Source organism: Lemur catta, chromosome 9 (genome assembly GCF_020740605.2).
Source record: "Lemur catta isolate mLemCat1 chromosome 9, mLemCat1.pri, whole genome shotgun sequence".
NCBI classification, from domain to species: Eukaryota; Metazoa; Chordata; class Mammalia; order Primates; family Lemuridae; genus Lemur; species Lemur catta.
Window position 1 is genome coordinate 59,360,329 of NC_059136.1, and position 15,404 is coordinate 59,375,732.

At 35.8% G+C, this 15,404-nt stretch overlaps 1 protein-coding gene across 3 annotated transcripts in view; it reads left to right on the forward strand.

Annotated features, from left to right (window-relative positions):
• The window catches only part of STK3 (serine/threonine kinase 3), a 277,013-nt gene that overhangs the window by 175,212 nt on the left and 86,397 nt on the right, over window positions 1–15,404 (forward strand). For all 3 annotated transcript variants that reach the window (XM_045560703.1, XM_045560704.1, XM_045560705.1), the window contains exon 9: window positions 8,279–8,471. In XM_045560703.1, coding sequence (XP_045416659.1) covers window positions 8,279–8,471 — 193 coding nt within the window. The remainder of the gene's footprint in view (window positions 1–8,278; window positions 8,472–15,404) is intronic.

Here is a 15,404-nt window from a genome sequence, read left to right on the forward strand (position 1 = left end):
TGAACGTGTGGTATAAATCTCCAATTAATAGAATTTTAGTCTTTTGTCTTTGGTGCCCTCTTGTGGATATTTTCTAAACTGCTTGTAAGAACATAATTTTTAGAGGTGTAATTCTTATTTTAATATTTGATTTTATAAGCTGCTTTATATTTTGTTAATCCTTTGACATGCTTTTGGCTGTCAGAGAAAAATGAAAAGTCATAGTTAAGGTTGCTTTTACTTTTTAATTTACTCTGTTGTATATCAGCATTGTGCAAAGGGGACATAAGATAATCTTTTGTTTGGAAAGTTGTAGTATAATGCCAAAAACTTGTGCAGTCTTGCATCATGTAGCCTCTGAAGTCCTGCCCACACGCTGTTTTACCATTTATGCTTGTACTGATGAACAAGTCTTTTATGACTTTTGGAGATCCTGAAAGCTTTGATGTAACTTTAAAACATGCCTGTGAACATGCAAAAAGTTAGGATCCATGAAGTTTCTGTTTGCTAAAGACAGGTATGTCAGACAGCAGCTGTACAAGCTATTATGCTGGTTTTGCAGTGAAAGAAAAGGACCACCTACTTACATCAGTGGGAAGGAAGTTCGTTCTTGGTACAGATTTTCAGATACTGCAAATCTTAGTAATTTTTAATGGATGAATACCAACTTATTACTTTTTCTCAGCCTGTCAGATATTGAAGTGGTGCTTAAGGGAAGCTGTTTGAAGGAGAATATTTTTGCTGTTTTCTCAGTAGGTCTTAGCTCAGTTAGATTGAACATGGTACCAAAGAGACCAGAGTTAACCAGTTGACCTATATACAATAGAGTATTTCACTTGTAACACAGAAAAAAGAAACAGGCACCACCTTGTGTATTGATAAGAAGGACAATGGGATAAGTGCTTTCTTTTACTGTATCTGGATGCAACTTAAAGGTAATGCTGTATTGAGTCACATCAATAGTTTCACTTTGCTATAGAATTTTTAGTTTAGTAGGGCTCTTCCATGATTTGAGACATACAAGCAAATGTACAATAGTACCCTTTGATTTTTGCCTTTTCTAACTCAATGAGTAAAATTTATTTATTGACACAGGTTAGCATGTTAGCATCAAGTAATTACCAACTCCTTAATCCAGTTATGCACAGATAGAGAAGTGAAAGATTCTTGCCACAGTTTTCCCCAGTTTTATTCTCATCTCCTTGAAGTTGCACTGCACATGCCTTGTTGATTTCTTATTCAACTCTTTCACTACAAATAAATAATTAGGTTTCAATTCCTCTATCATGTGCTAAAGTGGCAAAGTCCGTGAAGCCACTTTCTGGTTACAAATAACTAGCGTTATCTATTTTTTTTTCCTGTCTTCATTTATTCAGATTGGAATCTTTCATGACTTTCTCCTTAGAGTCAGTTTGATCTCTTTAGGTTCAGAATATATGGGAGTTATTGTTAATTCATTATATTTGACTGCCCAGAAAGTTTCTAGAAAATGTCGATTTCTTCTTTCATGATTTCTTTCAGATTCATCTTGTCATTTCTGTTATTATAGAACCCTTTTTAGAACAGGCTGTAATTATCCTCAAATTTGAATTCCAGTAAAAACCTTCTGATTCCAGTCTCTTTCTTCAGTCTTGCCATTGTCTAATTTATCTTTTAGTTTCCAAGGTTCCTATCACACCTTTGCCAAGTAACTTTGCTGGCTCCCAGTGTTCAAAACATTACATGAGCTATAAGACATCTCTTAATAACATCAAACTCACTACTTTCCATTCATTCTAGCAAGAATATTACTTCTTTTGTGCTTGTTTTTTCTTTTTTCTCCAATCTAGAATGCCACTTTCTACTCTTTCCTAATTTTTGTCTTAAGATCCAGTTTTCTAAAGGGAACTAACTTAATTCTAAGGAGTAAGAGTAATTCTGTTTGTTGCTTCTACCCATTCTCAGTAGGTTGTTTATTCATGTGTTTATCTTTGGGACTATGAGTTCATGTTTAGCTGGATTTTATCTCTGAGAATGATGTGACTTCTAGGTTGAGGGTTGAGTATGAGTCCCTCTAAGATGGATTTGCATTTGTTTCCATCAAGCACCTGGGGTACTAACTACCCTACTGTTAGGTTAATTTCTCAGTATGAGACCCAGATGATGTGGGTAATGTAAAATTGAAAGGCAAACACCTGGTTGTAAATTCTAAAGGGAGACATCCCAGTCTCCCCCTTACCTATAGCTCAGATGAAATTTGTTATCTCCTGTGCTTGTGGGTAAATTTTTTCTTGCTTTTACCCTTTTACTGAGGATGTAGACCTTTAAGATTCCCAGCTTTATGTAGAAGTTTCAGTTCTACTTTGGAGATAACCCAAAGACTTCTCTTTTCCCCTTTATCCACTAAAATATAAACCTTATTTAACCACCAATACCCCACCCCCATCATCATGTGCCTCTAGGGTAGCCCCACGTTAAGATTTAGCTTATTATCACAGCACTATCTGTCTTGAGTCATTGGAGATTTCCCTTACTATCTTGACAGCTCAGCTTTTCATTTGTAATATGTTTGTTACATTTATTATTTGTCATTTCCTTTGCATCTTTAAGAGGTTTTAAAGATAGACCACTATAATATTGCAATATTTTATATAATTGGTTTACTTACATATCTTACATATTTTTCCCGAAGAATAATTTTTTGCATGTTGTAGCAGAATGTATATTCATTAGAATTGTCCAGTTGAATGAAAGCCATTAAGATTATTGTTCTTTTAGTGATAGTGTACTATTACCTGATTGCATTTTCAGTGAAGAAGTGTTTAATCATTTCAAGAAGAAAAATAAAATTAGAATATTTGCCAGTTAGGACACCTATTTAACTAAGGAGTAGTCTGACTATTTCTTTAGTGTTATAAATGACAAATACTTTCTAAAATGTTTCTGTAAATATTCTTAAAATCATTCAATTAGTAACAGAATATTTAAAAAATACTTTAAGGTGGTAGATATTGCAAATGTAAAGATATGTAATGCAAAGTCTCTGTTTCTCAGACTATTATAGCATAAATCTGTCTTAGCAGTGGAGGATTTCCTAATAATGTTTTCAAATATTTATATTCCATGTGGATTTTATGATTCATAAACTGGATTATCATCAGTACTCTGTTTTGCATTCCTGGCACATGATGGCCACTGATTGAAAATGCTATTGTATTCCTTACTGGAATTGGCTTCTTTCTACAGTGAGGAAGCATCTGTTCTGCAGACCTTTTTTGATAAAGTATCAACATGTTTTTCTTCTGCTTTTCTTTTGTGAGGAATAACAGAGTATATGTAAGTGAAATATAACCTTGAAAAAACATTATAAACAACTGTTTCATTATAAAAATGTAACAGGTATCAAATGTAATTTTAATAATAATCTAAAATATCAAGGATAAGTTTAGAGTTAATGATTTTTAAAAAGTAAAAACTGTTGCTGAAAAGTTTTCAACACCATCACCGAATTTTTAGTGTTTGAGTTTTCTAGTTTCATATAAACTTGTTCTCATTCCATATGTACTTCATTAATTTCTGTTTGGGTGTCACCCTCTCATTAGTGCATTGAGTGTTCATGCTATTTTTTTAATTGCTATTTTCTTTTTTACTGTCAATTTGTAAATTAGATTAGCATTCTTAAGCAAAGTGACTAACGTAAGTAAAAATAATATGCAGTAAGACCCCTTCCAAACTTGATTCAGTGTTTTTACTATTTTATATACTATCTAGCCAGTTATGTGAATCTTGAGGTGCAAGCTTCGTTATCCATTTGTAGATTCATTACCAATGTATAATATAGGAAGGCTAAAAGTATTGTTTCATACCAACCAGATGTTATGTTTCTTATTAAGTGTAATGGTCACAGCACTGAATCTTACAAGGATGAGACAAATGACTCACACATGTAAAAATAGATTTAGTGTTTTGGGAATAAACTGGTTGCAGCCATGATAAAATAAGATATTAAACTAGCAGATTTTAAAAAGACACTGATAGAAAATAACTTTCTCCTCCATCCTCAGTGGGGCCTACTGGAAAAAATAAATCCCAGCCATTTTTTAAAATTATAATAGCTTTTTGACCAAGTGCAAATCAGTCTGTTTATGTTATTTTCTTTCTCTTAGCAAAATGAAACATGCTCTAACGAACCTCTAGTATAAATTAAATTTGGCTTGAGAAATGCTGTAGTTTAAAAGCCTTATATAATTGGAAGTTAGATCTTGGGCTTTAAAATCAGATAGACCTGGTTAGAATTCTTGCTTCTACACTTATTTGCTGTATGACCTTAGACAAATTATTAAACCTATTTGAGCTTGAGGTTCCTTTGCACAAGAGTGACAGTAATACCTCTGAGGGTTAACAAGAAGATTAAATGGGGATAGCTTATGAAAAGACTTTAGCATAGTACTTCCAACTCATTGATGATAACTATTTTTATCATTATTGAATGAACGAGCAACTGAATAACTCTAGTTAATAGCATTATTTCCCATCCCAAAGTATCTCCAATTACCATTCTGTGTTTTATAATCAAAACATTGTATTACTCACATAACATTGTCCTTAGTTCTGTACTTTGGCATTACCTCATAATGAGGGATTCAATATTCATTCAATAGATTACATAATAAGAACAGTGCTTTGTACTGAATGTTAGGAATATAACTGTTAACAAGATCTGGCTAGTGCCATTATAGATTTTAGAGTCTAACAGGGGAGTTAGACAAGACAAGTGTATAGATAATTACAGTATTGTGTGACAAGTATATGATCAGCATAAGCGCAAGGTGCTATGGGAATACAAAAGTATGACAACTAATTCAGTCTTAGGGTGTCTGAGCTGAGAAGGTATGTGTATGATGAGTGTAGTTCTGATGTGAAAAGAAGTTGTAACATAAACCACCCTACCCAAATTTATGTATCTATGTTACATATATAGTCTACTCATCCTTTAAGACCTAACTCAAGGGCAGCCTCCCCTGTGAGACCATCTTTACTTTTTAAAGGCAGAGTTAGAGGTGCTACTCTTGGTATTCCTACTGTACTATCAACATTTATAGCATTTAAGAGGCGTGAACAAATTTATTGCTCACATGTCAGTGGATTTCTCCTAGACCTCAAACTCCCTAAAAAACCCAAAATGGAATGAAACTATGTCTTATTCATTTTTTTATCTTCAATACCTGGCACACTACTTGACCTATTACAAATGTACAATACATGCTTGTTGAATGAATTAATAAATGAAAATATAAATTGATTCATTTGTTAAATAAATATTTATCAAGTACCTACTGTGAGCCAGGTATTTTAGCAATGGGGATTCAGAAGTTAAAAAGAAGTCTCTTGCCTTCATCAAACTTATATTCTAGTGGTAAAGAAGACCAGGTACAGGCTGTGAATAATACAAAAGAACAGAGAATGATGGTGGGTTCATTTCAGATTGGTGGTCAGAAAAAGCCTCACTGAGGAGGTGTCATCTAAGTAGAGACTTCAGTTAAATAAATAATCAAGCTGTCTTGTGAAAAAGCATTTCAGTCTGAGAGATCAGCCAATTTAAAGTTTCAAGGGAGAACATGCTTAGAACGCTCAAGAAATAGCAAAGGAGCCCAGCCTGGCTAGAGCTTGGGGAACAAGAAGGAATGTGATAGGAGATGAGATTGGCAGGTGTTACTAGGCCAGATCACATTTGGCCGTGATAAAGGTTTTGGATTTGATTTTAAGTGTGATGAAAGGCCAAATGCAGAATTTTCAGCAGGAAAGTAACATGATGTGATTTGTCTTTTGAAAAGATCGATCTGCCTCTGTGTGTGAGACTAAAAGGGGCAAGAATGGAAACAGTGAGAACAGTTAGGGCGCCATTTTAATAGTCCAAGTGAGATAAGATGGTGGCTTGGACTAGAATGGACCAAATAATTTGGGACTCTTTGAATAGGAGCTGGTGACATAAGCTGTTAAAATTGTAAGCCTGCACCTCAAACTTAAGTACTCAAGTAAGTAAAAATTTAAATGTAAGTAAGGTACATACATGTAGTGGAAGGTATGAGAATGAAGAGGTCTTCTGAAAGAAAGAGCATCAAGAAAGAAGAACAGAAGACTTTGAGATATAATGCCCAAGCTTATCATGCAGGTTTAAGAAGAAGAGCGGTATCAAACAACTGTCAAACTATTGTTATGTCAAACCACCTAAGTTGTCAAGATACAACATTGATGTTCCTGCTCTTCACATTTACATTTTGACCTCTGCCAGAACTAGATTTTGCTTGTATATTTCTACTAAAAGTGGAATAGATGTAAATGAATTTCTTTATATAATCAAGCTCTTCTAAGTAGCAGGTTCTTTGGTCTTTCAAACAGAATTTGTTAGTTTATATTTATGGCCCTATTCCAGTATATCTTTTGGTGAATGTTCTAAGGAGCATTTTTTTATTCATACTTCCATTACTGACTTGGTTCTTCTGTGAAACGTTTAAAAACTAATGGCTGGGATATGACAACAAAAGAAAAAAATGAATAAATCATACTTCATCAAAATTAAAAACTTTCATGCATTAAAGAACACTATCAACAGAGTAAAAAGAATGGGAGAAAATATTTGCAAATCATATATCTGATAAAGGATTGCTATCTGCAATGTATAATTTCCAGAATGTGTAAAACTCTACAACAATAAAAAACCAAACAATCCATTTCAAAATGGGCAAATAGACATTTCTCCAAAGAAGATATACAAAGGGACAATAATAAGCATGTGAAAAGATGGCTCAACGTAAGTAGTCATTAGGGAAATGCAAATGAAACCACAATGAAATACCACTTCATATCCATCAGGGTGGCTATTATTTTTTAAAAATGGAAAATAATAAGTATTGCCAAGGATGTAGAGAAATTAGAATGCTATACATTGCTGGTGAGAATGTAAAATGGTCTATCCACTGTAGAAAACACTTTGGGGGCTCAAAAAATTAAACATAGAGTTACCATATCATGCAGCAATTGCACTTCTAGTTATATACCCAAAAGAATTGAAACAGGGACTCAAACAGATACTTGTATGCTAATGTTCACAGTGGCATTATTCACAATACTCAAAAGATGTAAACAACCCAAATATCCATCAACAAATGAGTGAGAAAACAAAATGTGGTATATACATACAATGGACTATCATTCAGCCTTAAGAAAGAATGAAATTCTAACAGATACTACAACATGAATGAACCTTGAAAGCATTATGCTAAGTGAAATAAGCCAGACACAAAAGGCCATATATTGTATGATTCCACTTACATAAGGTACCTAGAATAGTTAAATTCATAGTGACAGAGAGTAGAATACAGGTTACCAGGGGTTAGGGAAACAGGGAATGAGGAATTATTATCTGATTGGTTTAGAGGTTCTGTTTGGGATAATGATGAAGTTCTGGAAATATATAGTGGTGATATTTGCACAATATTGTAAATGTACTTAATGCCACAGAACTATATACTTAAAAATTATTAAAATGGGCCAGGCATTGTGGCTCATGCTTGTAATCCTAGCACTTTGGGAGGCCAAGACAGGAGGATCACTTGAGACCAAGGAGTTTGAGACCAGCCTGAGCAACATAGTGAGACCCTGTCTCTACAAAAAATAGAAAAATTAGCTGGGCATGGTGGCATGTGCCTATGGTCCCAGCTATTTAGGAGGCTGAGACAGGAGGATCTCTTGATCCAGGAGTTTGAGGTTACAGTGAGCTATGGTGATACAGCTGCACTCTAGCCCTTGCAACAGTGCAAGACCCTATCTTAAGGGGAGGAAAAAATAAGTCAAAATGGTAAATTTTATGTTATGTATGTTTTGCCACAATTTAAAAGAAAAAGCTAATGGCTGTTGTACAACATTGTAAACATTATTATGCTTATTGTAATAGAAAGTGCCAACATGTTCTATCTTAAAGATCCTGTCTTTCGTATGTTTAATTATTTTGTCACGGTATTCTTTGTAATGCATCTGTTGCTAATTTGCCTATCTTAATCCTTATTTTAAAAGCAAGAGCAGCCTTCTATTTCATCAAACAGTTTCTGTTCCTTGATGTTTAATTACCTAAAGCTTCAGGTTATTTTGGATAATTTTGGTTCGTATGATAACATTTGTATGTATGTCCCTATATTAAAATTAGTAGTAATAGTAGTATTTTTATTATTAAAAGTATAATATATCCATGTTGTTGTTTAAGAAATTAGGAAATCCAGTTGTCTTAGAAAAGTCTTTCTTCATTACAATATTTTGCTTGCAGGATGAAGATGAGCTGGATTCCCACACCATGGTGAAGACTAGTTCTGAGAGCGTGGGCACAATGCGGGCCACAAGCACGATGAGTGAAGGGGCACAGACCATGATTGAACATAATAGCACCATGTTAGAATCTGACTTGGGGACCATGGTTATAAACAGTGAGGATGAGGAAGAAGAAGATGGAACTATGAAAAGTATGTGGCTTTTTCCCATTGAATGTTTTGAAAGTATACTTCCTTAGAAACCAGGTAGTTCTTTATTACTTTTTATAGCCAATTATGACAAACTTTATTTCTTGGCTTTATGTAACAGTAAAAAAGAGTATGGCACAAGTAAACTTTTTAAAAATTTTATTTTCACATAGTAGAAAGCAACACATCTTTAACTTAGAGTTACGGAACGTTTTTCTGTTGAAGGCTGCTAACCCATAATTTAATTTCTAAAGTATTTTAGAATGAAAAAGATAGTGTTCCTAATATTTACTTTTCCAATTAAAAAAGTGAACCTAATATTCTGTTTCAATAATTACAACATAATATTATTTCATGTTGTTCAAATTATCAGTTAAGCCACAGAGACAGAGCAATGCAAGCTATGGGAAGAAATAAGGGCTGAAGTGGGAAAATAAACACTAGAAAGGAGAGACAGGGATGCTCATAGAGAAGGTTTGCTTCTGCGCATATTTACTGCTGCTTATCATGTGTGAGGCACAGTGCCAGGAGTGCTGCAGGGGCCAAAATGATGATTAAGACATACTCTCTGGCCTCCTTTGCTTACACAGTGATTAAGATAGGGATGCTTTCACAAACTAGCATTTCTTTTTTTAAAAAATGTTTTTTTAAAAAAACTGCAGTTAAACATGTAGGACATTGTGATTTCACAGTGATAGGCAAAAACAAATTAATCATCTCTTCATACCAACTGACCTTTCTCATCCCTTCCTGCTACTACCCTAGTTCTGTGTGGTTAGTGTCAAAGTCTAAGCACTAGACAGTATTGCTTCTAAATGACAGAAAAGCAGGATTACATGACTTCTACCTTTGTAGAGCCCAGAAAATTGTAAATATTCAAGTGAGTTGCTAGTACTGCAAATGGATATTGGAATTTCCTCTCTAGTATTTCCATTTTCTTTTTGCCCACCCCTTTCTTTTTGCTACTCCCCCCTGTGAGGTCTCACCTCTCATAGCTTCAAGTCACTTGGCTTGCTGCTGCTGCTTTCTTCACATTTCCTCATGATGTATAGCCCTTTATGGGGCAGATGTTCTTTGGAAGGGGAAGGTCATGAAGCACAAAGTGCAAACAGATTGCTATGTGGTTAATCCTGGGGGTGGAGTATGAGTTTTCTATCCCCTGCCACTGGTGGGTCTCCTGAGCCTTTGCCCTGGAAATCATCCTAAATCTTAAGATTTCCTGAAATTCCTAGCTGGGCTTCTGACCAGAATAGGCCTTCTGCCTATTCTATACTATGCTATACTATATGGATACTATAGTAGTATCCGTAACATGCCTTACTCAACTGCAAAGGATGGTCTTGTGGCCTCCAAAGCCAGCTAGTGTTACGGAACAAGTCATATGCCTTGCATATCAAAAAGACCCTATGGTAAAACAGCTAACACATTTCCCATCAGGTGTAGTGCCATTTTTCCACAAGCTGATAAATTTCCTTTACTCAAATTTCATGATTCCTAACAGATCAGTTAGAAGATCATTGAGTACTTTGTTGTATCTCTAGTGAGCTACTGAGCTCCCTATGAAACTATATAGACAAGTTTTTCATGTAGTAATATAGTTGAACATCAGCGTATATACAGTGGTTAAAAAACCAAGTCTTTATAGAATCTAATTCGTGTTAGATTACATTCTGTTATATATTTCAAGGAAGAGATAGTGATGATGATTTATCAAACATCATACTTTAAAATTATATCACAGATTTCCATATATTTTGTGTAGTGACTTTTGGCTTTGACAACCACAGAAATCAATATATATTATAATTTTGTTATAACAAATTATATATAATAGGTATGACTTTTTTGTCACAAGAGATTTTATGGAAAATCTACTTGTAAGTTGAGCAGATAATGGTTTACTATAGTTGTAGTTGTTTTATGTGTCTCAGCAAGTTTTAAATCCCATGAACTAACTTTCCATGTATTTTAAGTTTCTGCAAGTTAGGCTTCATTCTGTAATGTGGGACTTTGATGTTCCCAAAAATCTAATCAAGTGATGTTAGTATAACCCCTAGGGATTGTCATACTGTAGTATAGCAATAGTAAAGAATGTAAAGAAGTTATTGAGGGAAGACTTACTTGTCCTGAAACCACATAATTATTTTGGTTTTGTTTTTCCTCATGACCTAAATCTTCTTTAAAGCTTACGAGATTAGTTGGTATGAGGTCTCAGCTTATGTCACTTCAGTCAAAGCCTTGTTTGCTAATGTATCTTTAGAATTTTTGTTCCCTAAAAAGATTATAGTAGTATATTATTTTTCGCTTTCTAAAATCTCTAAAATGTTACATTGTGTGCTGAAGATTCTGATTTTCATCTCCTTTTCCATTGGAGTTTCAAGTGAGTTGCCTGATATAACATTCTTGTCAGTTTTTCTAACATTATCCACGATGCTAGAAATTACAGACCGGTTTTCCTTACCTCTAGGAAGCAAAATTATTCAAAGACCTTTTTGAAGGGTAATTGAGAAAAGTGACAAAAAATATTTAACATTTGATCTATTTAAAAGCAGTGGGCATGGATCCTGCAGTCATAATCCCAAGAAGAACTTTCCAAACCGGTTTTCAGCAGTGATGGCATTACCTACACCCTCCTACTCCCACTCTTCCTGTTCACATATCTCTGGGGTCTCCTCATTACCCATGTAATGTCCAGGCTTCAGCTGTGTAACCAAAGTCCTTCATGATCTGGCACCAGCCAATATTTACGCATGGATCTCTACTTTTTCCTTCCATACTGGTCTGTGCCAGTTTGAATTCCGAATGATTGACACTGGGTATAAGCAGGTTGGTTGTCATTTAAGGAAGTCAGCTGTTAGGACTTTTTATGCCAAATAAGTAGATTAGAACCAGGTCAAGAATCTATTGTCACCAAATTGGTGGGGGTAATTGAGATTATTTCATTGTGGGTGACTCTGGGAGAGCAGCAACTTCAGCAAAGAGAAGACTGGGACTTTTTATCTTGTTCAGCCCAAATCTACTCAGTTGGTGCTGTCTTTATGGAGGAATTTTCTGGTCTTACAGAACTGGGGCTCGATTGGTAGCTCTAGTTGCTCTGAAGGGAAACTATACCTTGTTGGTATCTGAGGAAGAGCCATTCTTTTCAGCCAGGTTTTTATTTTGTGTGTATGTACATTATTATGTGTCTGTTGTTTGACCAGATAAACTGTGAGGTTTGTCCTGGTAAGAATCCTGTGCCACATAATAGTAGATATCTTAGGATATTGGTTTCACGAATGAATACTAATAACAGTATAGTCAGAGTCAAATCTTGTTGGGTTTTTTTGTATTGACTTGTAGTAGGATTAAAGAGTCATACCTCTGACAGCTAAGAGAACGCTCAGGTAATCCTCCTGCCTTAGTAAGCTATTACCTGGTAACATAACACTTATTTGTAAGTGTTCTACTGTCCCTACCTTTCATTTCACAGAGCAGACCTTCTGAAAGTGTGTTCCTTAAGATACCCATTCAGTGAAATTCTCTGATAAATATAAATGGATAGATTGATAATATACAATAATCAGAAGTATTTATCCCGGAGATAAATTATTAGAGAATTACAGTATATATTATTAGCTTATTAAATGCCCTGCAAGTAGTGCAGGAAGGAAACCAGTTTAAAACTTACAGTACCTACCTAGGCTTTCCTTAACTTACTTGACCTTGAAAAGCTTTTTATGAAAAGCATATCAGCGATGAACATATTACATAATTAGTGTCTGAGAAACTCCTTTTGGGAAATGCTTTTATGAGAGTCCTCTGATTCCTCGACCCTTTCCTAGTTCCTAGTCTGCTTTCTTTTTATTAGCATACCTATCCTCCACTTCTGTATTCAGCTTAGAGGCTATATTTCATTGCTTCAGCCACTCTCTTACTCATATCCTTAACTCCTCTGTCCTAATGTCTGTCTTTTCTGTCTGTCATGGAAAACTGTATGGATCAGTCTATTTGTTCATTGTCTTTGCATCTTCACCCTGGCTGCTGAGTGCTGCTGGAGAAATTCGCACATCTGCACAGATGAGGGCTACTAGTTCACTACCTTTGGCCCCATTTGGGCCATTTCCAGAACTTTCGTGGAGACCTATAGTTCTCTGCCCAGCTCTTTTTCATTCTAGAAAGTGACTGTTTTAGATCTTCACTAAATCTCTTCCTGCCACCTCCTCTCTCAGTTTTAGATGATCTTGCTTCCAACTTCATAGAAAAAAATTAAACATTATCAGGCAAAAACCTAGAGAAGCTGTATAGGTGGGATGTTTTTGGATTTTTTGTTTGTTTGTTTTAAAGAGACAGGGTTTCACTCTGTCGCCCATTCACTGTGCCTAGCCTGTATAGGTATTTTAACATGGACTTTTGGAATGAGATAGAAGAATTTGGCTAAGCGCAATGGCTCACACCTGTAATCCTAGCACTTTGGGAGGCCGAGGTTGGAGGATTACTTCAGGCCAGGAGTTCGAGACCAATTTGGATAACATAGCCAGACCCCATCTCTATAAAAAATAGAAAAATTAGCTGGGCGTGGTGGTACATGCCTGTAGTCCCAGCTACTTGAGAGGCTAAGGCAGGAGGATCTCTCAAGCCCAGGAGTTTGAGGTTGCTGTGAGCTATGATCATGCCACTGTACTCTAGACCAGGCAATAGAGCAAGACCCTGTCTCAAAAACAAAGAAGAAAAGAAAAATTTGATTCATTCTTAACTTCTCTCTCTTCCTTCACCCTCATGGAATTAACATCATCTCATCGATTCTACCTCCTAAATGTCTCTGACCTGTTCTTACCATCTGCTTGCATTTCTCTAGTGCAGGTCCTCATAGTGTCTCACTTGTATGGTTTCCTAATTGATCCCCTGCCTCCAATCTTGATCCTCTACCCTCCATAAAGATCTTACCACATCTCTCTTCTGCATATGGCCTCCCAGTGACTCTCAGTCACTCTTAGCCTAAAGCCCAACATGGGTTAAAAGGCAGTATTTGCTCTGGTCCCTACTTATCTCTTTTCTCATATCTCACTATTCTGTCTTCATCCTCCTTCCAGCTCCTCAGCTCTTTACAGTGCTCTTTCTTACCTTTGGGTGTTTGCACTGCCCAAATCCTTCCATTTGGATTTCTGCTTCCTTGGCCAATTCACATTCATTCTCTCTGGTTAAGACATTGCTTCCTCTACTGACCCCCAGTTAGGGCTGGATGCTCTTCCCATATGCTCCCATCTCACCCCAGACTTTTATAGCACTTGTCACCCTGCATTGTGAGTGCCTGCTTCTGTGTGATTACCTTTTTATTGCCCGCCATATTTCTCATACCAAAAACATAGTAAGAGTTCATTAAATATTTTCTGAACAAATGATGTGGTGTAGTGAAAAGAGCATGGGATCAGAAGTCAGACCATTTATTAATTGTGTGTTACTTATGTTTTCTGAGTTTCAGTGATGTATATTTGTCACTGTGTTTGTGTACGTGTATGTGTATTAATTTAGGTAAATTCACAAAGCACCTAGCAGGGTGCTTTAAGTATAGTAGATAATCAATAAAGGGTATTCTCCATCTGCTCACTCTATTTTGTCCTTCCAACAACTTGGGAAGCTGGAGCATCTGGAGGGCCTTGGGCTTTGTTAAGCCCTGCTTCACGTGCACTAAGGAAGGCCTGATCCTCCTGGCCCTGGAGATACTGAGCTATTCAACGGTTCTGTTTATTTCCTTCCCATGGCATATTCTTGGTCCTACCTTTCCCTGACTTTTCTAAGACCTTGTTCTATCTCTCTCTATTCAGTAAGCTTGTCAGAGGGGAGTCTACAGAGAATGATGATCTCCAAAATAAACTGAGTAGCACAAACATGAATAAGAGGGATTTGAATGGCGAGATGAGGAAATGAATGGCAAGAGTGTACTCGCTGGTCTGGCATCTCCTGACTAGGAGTGTGTTTGATAATGCATATTGAGATAACTTAAGGTGAGAGAACTATTTTCCACTGTTTGTGAAATTTAACGTCTCTCTGAGAAAATGAGGAAAGTGCCATGAAAGCATGAAAGAGTAAATTTAAATTCTATTTTATTTTTTTTATTTTCAGAAAGGGAGAAAAAAGTGAATTTCTCAGATTATAGCTATCATCATCTGAGGTCCCACTGTGGGCCAAACATTGTGCTCAGGACTTATATGTTATCTTATTTTACTCCACACTAGGATCCTATAAAATAGCATTTTCACTACCATTTACCACTAAGGAAACTGAGACTTGGAAATGTTGTTCAAGATTTCATAGCAAGTAAATGATGGAAGTAATATACAGACCCACGTTGACACCAAAATCACATCACTACTCTGGGGCTGGTGACCTCGATGTCCCTCTTAGGCAGGATTCTGGAACACCTGTGGGTCCTTTTGGAAAGATCAGGGTCATTATAAATTAGCATAGGTTACTGGAAGCAAACCATATTGGAATAATATGGTTGCCTTTTTTGACAGCATTGCTAAACTTCTAGATTAGAGAAAATGCAGGGTTTGGATATTGTACCTTAGGATATTGGAAAAGTATTTGACAAGATCTTTAATGATATCCATGTAGATACCATGTACTATGACCTAGTTGATGGTCCTGTTACGAAGGTTGAACAGTTATACTCAAGTGTGCTTATCTCGGTGAGAGTTTATTGGAGGAAAGAGAAACTACTAATTTTAATTGAACAGATATATTTTAAAAATTTCTTCTTTATATATGTCTGGAGTATGTAATGATTTTGAAACTATATCAATTTATTTTGGATAGCACGTATGCAGTTTCACTTAATTGTAAGAGAAAGCAAATGAGGTTCTGCTTTGATTTTTAGGAGTTTCGGGAAACAGATGCTAGATTGATTTACAAAGGGTTTATGAGAAATATCAAAAAGGGAAGACTGACTATTAGGTA